This window comes from Artemia franciscana, chromosome 13 (assembly GCF_032884065.1).
Source record: "Artemia franciscana chromosome 13, ASM3288406v1, whole genome shotgun sequence".
Taxonomy (NCBI): Eukaryota; Metazoa; Arthropoda; class Branchiopoda; order Anostraca; family Artemiidae; genus Artemia; species Artemia franciscana.
In genome coordinates this window covers 2,226,644-2,239,487 of record NC_088875.1, presented here as the reverse complement: position 1 = coordinate 2,239,487, position 12,844 = coordinate 2,226,644, and the positions used below count along the sequence as shown (strand labels likewise).

The window sequence follows — 12,844 nt, the reverse complement described above, 5'->3', positions numbered from 1 at the left end:
ATAATATATAAAGAATAGGGAAATGAAAACAATAAACAAAACTCATATCTTAATAGCTTCTAATAACTTTTATAAAGATATCAAGATTATTAATAATTGTCTGTAATTTACTAAGATTTGAGTTTTTTATTGTTTTCCTTTCCTTTATATGTTGTGTTTAATTTAGCTTAATTCATTTTTTTTTTCTTGATAAAGGCTTACAGACGAGAAGTCGAAATCTGGATATCTTTATTATTTAAAGCTTTTTTTTGTCTACTGTTTTGTTAAAACAATCATACCCGTTTTCACTATATTTTCTTTTGTTAAATTTGTAAATGGAAATATAGTGTAGTCTAAAAAATTTATTTAGCCTAACTTCTACAATTACCTTAAGAATTGAAATTTACTTTACAATTACCTTAAAAATAATTACATAATTCCTGTTTGAGCATATATTTTTCTGATACCCTAAGTTTCCAATCGTCCTTGAAGATATGACTACTGTGCCATGAGTGAAAGGGGCTACAGGAATATATGATATATTGTAAATCATTTATCCCAAGACAGTCTTGTCATTTTCTCTTATGGTTTAGGAAGAAAATTTCTTTTGCAGCTGAACAAGCGTAAGTAGGAACATGTTATGCCTCTTGTGTTATATTAACGAACAAAAATTCGGTCTGTGATCTAATTTAGGTTTTAGACTTAGTGCATAGTTTTCCGGATAAGTTTTCATGTTTTACATAATAGTTCATAATTATTTTTTCTAGGAATAATAGTTTTATAGTTCTAGACTAATAGTTTTAATAATCTGTATATATATATATATATATATATATATATATATATATATATATATATATATATATATATATGTATATATATATATATATATATATATATATATATATATATATATATATATATATATATATATATATATATATATATATATCTATATATATAAAAATAAGTTGTCTGTGTGTGGATCTGTGGGTGGATCAGGTGACGTCATGTTTGTTCGCATATGACGTCTGAATTATTTCACACTAATACAAAAGAAGAAAAAAACTAAAAAAGGTAAAAACTACAAAAAAAACTAAAAAGAAAAAAAAACTAAAAAAGCTAAAAAACTAAAAAAAAACTAAAAAAAAAGGTAAAAATCTAATAACTAAAAAAAACTGAAAAAAATAAAAAAAGGCAAAAACTACAAAAAAAATAAAAACTAATAAAAAAACTAAAAAAGCTAAAAAACTAAAAAAACTAAAAAAACTAAAAAAAAGGTTAAAAACTTAAAAAAAACTAAAAACTAAAAAAGAAAAAAACTAAAAAAAAGGAAAAAACTGAAAAATAAAAGAGAAAAAGAAAACTAAAAAAATATGAATAAATATATATAAAAATAAGTTGTTTGTGGGTTATGTCTGTCTGTCTGTCTGTCGAGTGACGTCGTGTTTGTCCGCATATGACGTCTGAATTATTTCACACTAATACAAAAGAAGAAAAAAAACTAAAAAAGGTAAAAACTACAAAAAAAACTAAAAAGAAAAAAAACTAAAAAAGCTAAAAAACTAAAAAAAAACTAAAAAAAGGTAAAAAACTAAAAACTAAAAAAAAACTGAAAAAACTAAAAAAAGGCAAAAACTAAAAAAAAACTAAAAACTAATAAAAAAACTAAAAAAGCTAAAAAACTAAAAAAACTAAAAAAAGGTAAAAAACAAAAAAAAAACTAAAAAAGAAAAAACTAAAAAAAAGGAAAAAACTGAAAAATAAGAGAAAAAGAAAACTAAAAAAATATTAATAAATATAAAAAATATAAATATAAATATAATATAAATTAGCAATCAACAAAGCACCGAGACACAAATGACGACCGGGACACAGGGAGTATAAATGACGACCAGGACATAAGTAAAAAAAAAAACTAAAAAAACTAAAAAAATGGTAAAAACTACAAAAAAACTAAAAACTAATAAAGAAACTAAAAAATCTAAAAATCTAAATAAACTAAAAAAGAAAAAAAAGAAAAAAGGAAAAAAATAAAGGAGAAAAACAAAACTAAAAAACGAATGTATATACAGACCGGGACACCGGGATACAAATGACGACCGGGACACAGGGAATATAAATGACGACCGGGACACAGGGACACAACTACAATGGGGACGCCGGGGGGCACAGGGGGATATAAATGACGACCGGGACACCGGGACACAAGGAATATAAATGACGCCCGGGACACTCAAAGAGAAATCACAGACTGGAACACCGGGACACAAATGACGACCGGGACACAGGGAATATAAATGACGACTGGGACACAGGGACATAACTACAAAGGGGACGCCGGGGTGCACAGGGAGATATATAAATGACGATGGCGACTCAGGGAATGGTCGATTAGCAATCACCATCAACAAAGCTCAAGGGCAATCATTAGAATCATGAGGTATAGATCTGAATACGGATTGTTTTCCCATGGACCATTATATGTTGCATGTTCAAGAGTCGGTAAACCTGACAATCTATTTATATGCACAGACAATGGGACAGCAAAGAATGTTGTATATTCGCAAGTTTTACGTAGTTAAAAACATATATATATATATATATATATATATATATATATATATATATATATATATATATATATATATATATATATATATATATATATATCTATATTCACAGGTGGGACATAGGGACACAACTACAAAGGCGCGTAACTAATATGGCGCGTAACGACTTACGCGCGCGGGGGGGCTTGGGGGGGCGCGAAGCGCCCCCACCAACTAGGTGTTGGGGTAGTATATATACTACCCCAACAGTATATATGTATATTATATATATAGTATATATAACAGCTAGTATATATATATATAAATAAGTTGTCTGTGTGTGTGTGTGTCGAGTAACGTCATGTTTGTGTGTCGACTGACGTCATGTTTGTCGACTGACGTCATTATAAGGATTGAGCTGTATGCGTTATGAAGTTGTTTGTCGACTGACGTCATGTTTGTCAACTGATGAAATTACATATCGGGACACAAATGACGACCGGGACACAGGGACACAACTACAACGGGGACGCCGGGGGCACAGGCGGGATATATAAATGAAGACCGGGACACAGGGATTGTTCGAATAGAAATTACAGACCGGGACACCGGGACACAAATGACGACCGGGACACAGGGAATATAAATGACGACCGGGACACTCAAAGAGAAATTACAAACTGGGACACCGGGACACAAATGACGACCGGGACACAGGGAATATAAATGACGACCGGGACACAGGGACACATCATTAGAATAATGAGGTATAGATCTGAATACAGATTGTTTTTCCCATGGACAATTATATGTTGCATGTTCAAGAGTCAGTAAACCTGACAATCTATTTATATGCAAAGACAATGGGACAACGAAGAATGTTGTATATTCGCATGTTTTACGTAGTTAAAATATATATATATATATATATATATATATATATATATATATATATATATATATATATATGTATATATATATATATATATAAATATATATATATATATATATATATATATATATATATATATATATATATATATATATATATATATATATATATATATATATATATATTCACAGGTGGGACACAGGGACACAACTACAATGGCGCGTAACTAATATGGCGCATAACGACTTACGCGCGCGGGGGGGGGCGAAGCGGCTCACCAACTAGGTGTTGGGGTGGCGCGAAGCGTCACCACAATAGCTAGTAGTTAATAATAGTTTTGAACTTTTAACTTTGCTTTTTTGATTTTTTTTTTTATTCTTTTACAGCACAAAACCTCTTCGTTTTTCCATATCAACCGGAACAAGTGAGTCTAAAGAAAATGTTCAGCTGCAACAACAATCACGGCCAAATTATTTGCCCCTTAGTATTCCTACCCCCCTTGCTCACATCCCAACAAGTAGAGAAGATGACACGGACAGTAATTCTTCGTCAGAAGGCCCCATATTATATCGAGAGGACGATGGTGAGTCTCCCTTTGGTGTGGTTATCAAACTCAGATAGAAAGCTAGGAAGCTTAATCCTCCTGCAGTGCCCTGGCAATACTAATCCCTTCCCCTGTGCTGCAGACGCCGCACTATCCCCTTGATCCAATAAAAAGTTTAAGAGTCCTATAGCTAAAATTGTAATAAAAATTAAATGTTATTTTTTGTTGAATGAACAGCTAAAAAATAATTATAGCCACTGTATTATCTTAAATCAGTATGTTTGTTTTTATTTTGGTTGTTGTTTTTTTTTCGTGAAGCTTTGTTCATTGTATTTTCTCAATATTATATTTTTCCAGGAAAAAACGAGTAAATTGTATATATTGAAAATAAATCGAAAATAAACGCGGAACCAACATTAGTTTACGTTATATACCTCCATAATGTCTTTTTTAAGCCGAGATTAGCTGGTCTAATAAGGATTATAAAGATCTTAAATCGTAAGAAGCTTATGCAAATATTGTGGAGAGTATATTTTGTCTTGTCTTGATTGATGTGCAAGATGATTCGAAACCGTAAGCTGTTTTTCATTGGTCTCGTTAGTAGCGGATATGGGACGATTAGAATGGACCACGCCTCCCTCTTTTTCTGATCCATTAATGTAATTTATATATTTGAATGTTTTTATGTCTTGAATCTTTGCAGACAAATACCAGTTCATTCATGTTTTTGAGCATTTGACATTAGGTATGAAACGGATATAGCCCTTTCTTCTTCTTTTTTTTCAATATTAGATCCAGGAAACGATGCAGAAGTATTTCATTCAATCCTTCGACTTAAAAACATTCTAAGGCCGGTCTCCTCATTAGTGGATATAGGGCGATTAGAAAGGACCACGCCTCCCTCTTTTTCTGATCCATCAATGTAATTTATATATTTGAATGTTTTTATATATGGAATCTTTGTAGACAAATGCGAATCCATTCATGTTTTCTGAGTATTTGACATAAGGTATGAAACGGATATAGCCCTTTCTTCTTCTTGTTTTTCATTATTAGATCCAAAAAACGGTACAGAAGTATTTCATTCAATCCTTCGACTTAAAAACATGCAAAGGCCGGTCTCCTCATTAGTGGATATAGAACGATTAGAATGGACCACGCCTCCTTCTTTTTCTTATCCATCAATGTAGTTTATGTATTTGGAATTAGCACAAAAGGTTGATTCTTTCGGCGTATCTAATGTTATCAAAATTCGTTTTTAGAATTTCGCTGCGATTCGACTATTGGGTCGAGTCGCTCCATACTTACAGTCGGTTACCACGAACTGTTTGATTATTGAAGTTGATTGTACACACAGGAAAGAATAAAAGAAAGGTAGTAAAACGAAAAAGATATAACAACAGATTAAAATCAGTTAGGTTAGGTTAATTATTATTATTTTTTTTTATTCTTTTTTAATGAATAGCTAAAAATAATAATAGCCATTGTATTATCTTAAATTAGTATGTTTGTTTTTATTTCTTGACATTGTAAAACTTGTATTGACAATCAGATAATGTTTCCGTCGAGGGCGGAGGGTCTAATGCTTGATCAAAAGTGTATTTTTCGCATCCTTAAAGACAATTACTTTTGGGTTCCCATCAGCTGGCTTTCTGAATATTTCTGCCAATCTGAATATTTCTGAATTTAGTCAAGAAAAAAATTCGAGAGGTCTCGTTCTTTGAAAAAGGTTCCTATCTCCTTGGAACAATATTATATTTGCTTTTTCTCATATGTATTTGACGAGTAAGAATAAAAGTGAACTTGAAATTTAAAACTGAAAAAAAATTAATGTGAAAACTTATCCGATAATCTTCTTCTTTTCTTTTTGTCCCTTTTTCATGAAATATTGTAGGGGAATTTAGTAAGTTTTTCAAGACTGTGAGTTTAGTAAACTTGAGATTTTGAGAGTTAGAAAGAAATGCTTGAGGAGTTTTATTCTTTGTTGAGCTTGAAAGTTTTGGTACAACTTCTTTTATGATTTTTTCAAGTGTTAAAGAAAGAGTTCAGGAAACACGATTAGGTAAAAGTGAGAACTATTATCAAGTGTAAGTAAATTTTTTTAAGGAATGGCTGTCTGATGTGGACGTAAAGTAGGTAAGTAAGTAAGTAAGACGGGACTAGACCATTAAGGTCCAAACCGGCGGTGCTGATCTCCGTTTCATGGCCCTTCAGCCAGGAAGTGCAATGGGGGGTTGGGGGCTAACCATCCTGTGCTTTCGCACGCCCTTCCTGCTTACCTTCCCCAGATTTCTCCAGTTACCCATTTAGAGCTGGGTCGACTTGGGCTGAGCTTACAGAGTCACGCCATTGACCCCCGTCCCAAACTAAATAACTGATCACAACTGGGATTGAACCCGTGCCCCTTGGACACAGAATTCCCACGCCACCGTGCCAAACACTCAGCCAGGACGGCTTTAAACCAATCAGCTAGAAATTTAAAGGTTCTCAACGTATAATTCTACATTTAAAATGAAGAAAAACTTACTTATTTGAATAGAGAAGCGAAACTGTTAAGAGAAGGCTTTTGTTTGCTTGTTACTTGCCAAGGGCTTTATAATTATTGGGTTTTTATTTAATTTAATAAGTTAGTGTTTTTTTAGATTGTCTTAGTTTAATAGCACCAGGTACAAATGCAACAATTTCTTCCCGAGGTATGAGTGTGAATTCGTCAATTGTGAAAACGGGAAATTTATATAAAAAGACAGCGAAATCTTTTGATATCAAATTTCCTGGGGGGGGGGCAATTTTTGGGCTTTGTTTACCATTTTCTACGGTGTTTTTTCTATATTTTCTTTCTTTACGTATTCCACGCTTTCCCATATTCCCTCATGCAAGGCCAAGTATACGGAAATGATTAAGCTACGAAGATTGTGGATATGTCCACTCTTACTGGACGGATATGATTATGAGCAGAAAAGTATCAAGGGTTGGGGATTTTGAAGTTTGAATATTGTAATTTTAAGGAAGTAAAGCATTTATTCACAAATAAAAAAAAACTGCAAAAATCAAAAAATAACGAGCGAACAAAATAAAAGTAATTACAGTCACACGAGTGTAACTTGATTCCCAAGGTCTACTAAAGTAGCTGTCCTGGATGAATTGTCATGTATTAGATAGACCTGTATCAGAAAAATTCTATCTTTTTTTTTTAATCTAAAGCATTAATGCTAAAAGATAATGCTACAAATAAATTTACTTTTTCCATCTTCCAGATTTTAAGAACGGTTTGTTCTAATGAAAAATAGAAATGCTTATCAAAGTACCCACGAGTAAGTTTCCTTTGTTGGATTTTAGAAGATAATTTGAGGGGAGGGTATTTTTTTAACGAAAGTATTACTGCTGATAGATAATGATAATGCTATAAATAAATTTCATTTGTTAAATTTTGAAAGATTAAAGGGGGGTATATTTTTTAACCAAAAATATTAATGGTGATGACCGATGAATTCTCGGTATCTGAGCCAACCGTAATATGTAGTGGGGACTGCGATTCAAATCTGTCGGTCGCGAGACCTCCTCCCTAGAAGATTCGTAACCCTTGAGGCTGATGCGTCCAAAAAAACGGGAACGATTTTCTGCTGCGATACATTGCTAATAGTATAAACGAAGGAGGAGTTCTCGCTCAGCAGAAGCTGAATATGAAATTGGGCTTAACCCTAGAACATACTTTGGCATATTCAGAGCCCCCCTTTTTTTACTGTATTGTGTTTTTTTATTTGTTGTTTTCTGTGTTTAACGAATTAATTGGCGTAAACTGTTATGAATTTCTTTTGCATCCATTTTGTTAAAAAGAAATTGAAGGAAATCAAAGTATATACTATAAAAGTTTACGGTCAAAAAATGTCGCATCTTGCGAGATTACAACTACTTCGAATGCGACGTGGTACACATACTTTTGCGAGATTACAACTACTAGCGTGTATCTGTTCTAAATTACTCACTGCTGTTATCATGTAGGTTTTTTTTTGCTTTGATAACATGCTGTTATCATTCAAAAATATTGCTGCAACCAGCAATCCTGTATCAGCAATCTGTGTGCACGTAGCATGTTTTGATTTAGTTCAACTTTCCCCTCAATATTTTCTCATATTCAGAGCCCCCCTGCCCAATGCCACCTCGAGAGATCAAGGGGCATTGGTTTTCCTCCTTTATTCTCCTCCTGATCAAAATATACTATATATTGATCAATATATATATATATATATATATATATATATATATATATATATATATATATATATATATATATATATATATATATATATATATATATATATATTGATCAATTTTAATGTATTTTAGAAATGGATGCCAATTCAAAGCAAGCAGTGAAACTGGCAAGAAAAGAAAGTTTAAATATAAAGCTTGCTTTAAGGCCGGACCCACAAACCCTCCTTGACCGAGGCATTCTTCGCATGCAAACAGATCAAGAAAGGGAAGAATTCAAGCAAGCTATCAGTGCTAAGCTAATTAGGTACGATTTTCATTTTTTAAATTTCATTCAAATTTTTTCAAGTGTTTGCCAATAAAAATAGAACATGTGTTTTTTGATTTATGTTCTGAAATTTAAGTTGGGTGGGGGAGCTAAGGCGGGGCTATAATTTTTGTTTTGTTTCAGATATTAAACTAAAGTGGCTAAGCTAAGCTACTACGAATATACAAGACTGAAGTCAGAAAGATTGTAACTATGTCGAACTCAATCTGTAAATACTTTTACTCTTAAAAATCTGTCAAAGCTCACCAATCTTACAGAAAAACTGCCTCTTGTTGTTCTTCAGGATTTTTATAACCTCTCCTGAACACAGAAGGCGAGGACTCCCTATGATATGACTCTCTCTCTCTCTCTCTCTCTCTCTCTCTCTCTCTCTCTCTCTCTCTCTCTCTCTCTCTCTCTCTCTCTCTCTCTCTCTCTCTCTCTCTCTCTCTCTCTCTCTTTCTTTCTTTCTTTCTTACTTTCTTTCTTTTCTCAGTTCATGGTCAGTTTAGCTCCGTGCTGCTAATATCTAGAAAATAGAATGAATTCAAATTAATTTAATTAAAATTTTAGTTTATTAAACTTCAGCTTTAGTATAATAAACTTAATGACATGTAAATGAAAAAAATATGTTTTAATCTTTTTTAAATTGATAAAATTATTAGTTAATTAATTCTAAATTTAATTGAATTGAATTTTATAATCGAAAAATAAAATAAAATTCATTTCATTTAAAAATTTATTTTAATTAATTAAAAAAAAATTAATCGGTTTGGCTTCTATGCGATTTTATATTGCAACGAAATTTGATGTGAGAAAGAAAGTGAATTTATTTACGAACGCATTTTGTATGATCTCAACTTTTTTAATTTAACCTTGAATTTGTGTATATTTTATGCATTACTTTTTATTTTATTTTAGGCGGTTAAGCTTGCGACCAACACTTGAAGAATTAGAAGAAAGAAATATTCTCAAAAGTAAGTGGTAAACTTATTATTTTTATGCATGTAATTTTTGAACGGTATTTTCTTTTAGAAATCTCGCTTAAAATGATTAAAACTATGCTTCTCAACCTCTTTATACCCATTTGGAGCCCCATAAAATGTGTAGAACCTAGGGGAGCCTCTGCATAATATGCACTATATTTCATATTGGAAGATTTTATTTCGAGACATGTGCTCTTTATGCAGTGGCGGGCTACCACAAAATCGGTTGGTGAACCAATTTTCTAAAATAAACCAAATCGGTTGGTTTATTAGAACCAACCAAAATCGGTTGGTGAACCAATTTTTTTATCGAGACATGTGCTCTTTATGCAGTGGCGGGCTACCACAAAATCTGTTGGTGAACCAATTTTCTAAAATATTTGAATCCTTTGAAATTTCTCCATTAATCAGACATTTGCTACTTTTACTTCTCTTATTTTTTTTCGGACATTTGACATTTTTTGTATCGTTAGCGATGCTATCGTTTATAAAATAAAGTTCAATACAGACCCGCCCATATTAACAGACGTATACGCTGTATTAGCTTCCTGACGAATACTATCAAATGCCCCCTACCTGGCTAGGGATACCTAAAGAGCATTTTTCTAGCAAGGAAAGGTCGTCTACATATACCCATCGATCCGGATATCCTACTACTAATTCGCCTACCCTGAAAAAAGTTATCTAAACACCTTGTGGTACGCCACATTTAATCTAAATATTATCAGAAAATTTGTCCCAGCACTTAATTTTTTTCTTACTATTAATGAGGAAGCTAGCAACAATTCTTATCAGGAAAGGCTCAACATTAAGTTCATCAGATAGTTTCTTTAAACCAATATGGTATCTAATCAAGTTAAAGACTTTACGCAAGTCAATTACAATAAGGTCTAACCTTATTCCCGAAAATTCTAGTATTTTTAGAATCTTATCAAAGAGACCCATTGGGTAAGGCGATGGAGAGGTTCTCTAAAATTCTAGTCTTTTTAAAATCTCATCAAGGAGGCCCATTGGAAAATTCTAGTCTTTTTAGAATCTCGTCAAGGAGACCCGTCGGAAAATTTAAGTCTTTTTAGAATCTTATCAAGGGAACCCATTGGAAAATTCTAGTCTTTTTAGAATCTTGCAATCGTACCCATGTACGATTGGAGCAGTGGCAGTAACAATATATTATGACCAAATATAAATTCTAGCGCTATATACATATTTGGATCAGAGCGAAAATTATATTCTTTTGGTGTATAGATTCTTATAAAAGAGACGAGTAAATAAATCTTCGATTACTATTGGCATGGGTCATGGTATAGGGGAAGATCTGTCATTATTTACTTCTATACGTCGATTGCTTACCACTGAAAAATGATTAAGACAGTATTTTTCTACGCTACCTTAGACTTCCAACTATAGATAGTGTTTTGTTGAATATGGTTGTGTTTTTGTGTTATGCTAACATTCAATGAGATTTATTATTCTAATAATGCATTACAGAATACTTGGGATACGCATTCTACTAGCAAAGTTAGTTAACCCAATGTCTGAGGCGTAATAAAGACGATTATTACAAGGATATAAATTATGAATTTGTCATAGTAACCTAACGCCTTATGATTAGCAAGAAAGCTGGGTAAGCTGATACAATTGATTGCATGCAGAGCATATTCTATTTTACAATTTTTCCTTAAGATTACTTCTTACGAACTTAAGATTATCTTAATTCGTCTTAAAAAAAAATGATAAGAAAAAGAAAAGGGAAAAGAATAGGAAAAAAAAGATATCATCCGTGAACCAAGACCCAAAAGAAAATTTTTCATTTTCTTCTTAAATAAACTAAGATGCTCCACCGCCCATATGCTCTCCGGAAGAGAATTCCAAACCTTAGGACCGATTTCTGAGAGAACCTTAGGACCGATATCTGACAGAAAAACCTGCTCTAGTTCCACTTCTGTATTCAGTGACTAGGTTATCAGCATTGCGGGTACTATAGCTATGAAGTAATTTATTTTCTCTGCCCTATATATTATATTTATAAAATTTTATTTCTAGTCCTATATATTTTAAAGGACTGTGTTAAAAACCTTATCTTGGACAGCTGCTTTGCTTCTTTTCACAGCCAAAGTGACTTAAAAATCTTCATGTTTGGTACGGAGGAAATTACTGTTCCTAAAAATAAGGCTTTACTATGGGAAAGGGTGTATCCAGGATTTTTGTTCGGGTAACAAAGTAAGTCTTAAGATTATCTGTAATCTTAAGACTACATTCTTACGAACATATTGAGCATGCTCAGCTTTGGGAATTATGTAAATAAATAAACGGGAAAATAATAAAAAAACGATATTAATTATTAAATTATTAAAAATAAATCATTGATATTATAAGAATTATTATTAAGTTATAAATTAAGTTACATTCAAATGAAGCTTTGGATAGAGTACAAAAGCTGTGTAGTATTAAACTGAAGTATGTATTGTATTTAGTATATAGAGTATGTACATACATGCATTGTACTACAAAAATAAGCTTTAGTTTCATTCCTGAGCAACATTTGGTTTATGGGGTATATAGATTTCTACGAAGAAAACTTCAAGCTTCAAATGAAGCAAAAGCCCAAAAGTGGTTCCAATAAGCTTTAAAATTGGTGCTAAAGCTCCAAATTTTGGCGAAACCCCAAAATTTGGGGTTTTGAAGCTTGAAAACTTCGAGCTTCAAATGAAGCAAAAGCCCAAAAGTGGTTCCAATAAGCTATAAAATTGGTGCAAAAGCTCCAAATTTTGGCGAAACCCCAAAATTTGGGGTTTTGAAGCTTGAAAACTTCAAGCTTCAAATGAGGCAATAGCCCAAAAGTGACTCCAATGAGCTTTAAAATTGGTGCAAAAGCTCCAAATTTTGGCGAAACCTCCAAAATTTGGGGTTTTGAAGCTTGAAAACTTCAAGCTTCAAATGAAGCAAAAGCCCAAAAGTGGCTCCAATGAGCTTTAAAATTGGTGCAAAAGCTCCAAATTTTGGCGAAACCCCAAAATTTGGGGTGTTCAAGCTTGAAAACTTCAAGCTTCAAATGAAGCAAAAGCCCAAAAGTGGCTCCAATGAGCTTTAAAATTGGTGCAAAAGCTCCAAATTTTGGCGAAACCCCAAAATTTGGGGTTTTGAAGCTTGAAAACTTCAAGCTTCAAATGAAGCAAAAGCCCAAAAGTGGTTTCAATAAGCTTTAAAATTGGTGCAAAAGCTACAAATTTTGGCGAAACCCCAAAATTTGGGGTTTTGAAGCTTGAAAACTTCAAACTTCAAATTAAGCAAAAGCCCAAAAGTGGCTCCAATGAGCTTTAAAATTGGTGCAAAGGCTCCAAATTAGGCGAAACCCCAAAATTTGAGGTTTTGAAG

General features: G+C 32.5%; 1 protein-coding gene across 6 annotated transcripts in view; it reads left to right on the top strand.

Annotated features, from left to right (window-relative positions):
- The window catches only part of LOC136034377 (phosphatase and actin regulator 4-like), a 205,137-nt gene that overhangs the window by 180,164 nt on the left and 12,129 nt on the right, over positions 1-12,844 (top strand). For all 6 annotated transcript variants that reach the window (XM_065715525.1, XM_065715524.1, XM_065715523.1 and 3 more), the window contains 3 exons: positions 3,810-4,006; positions 8,312-8,483; positions 9,405-9,460. In XM_065715525.1, the coding sequence (XP_065571597.1) occupies positions 3,810-4,006; positions 8,312-8,483; positions 9,405-9,460 (425 nt within the window). The remainder of the gene's footprint in view (positions 1-3,809; positions 4,007-8,311; positions 8,484-9,404; positions 9,461-12,844) is intronic.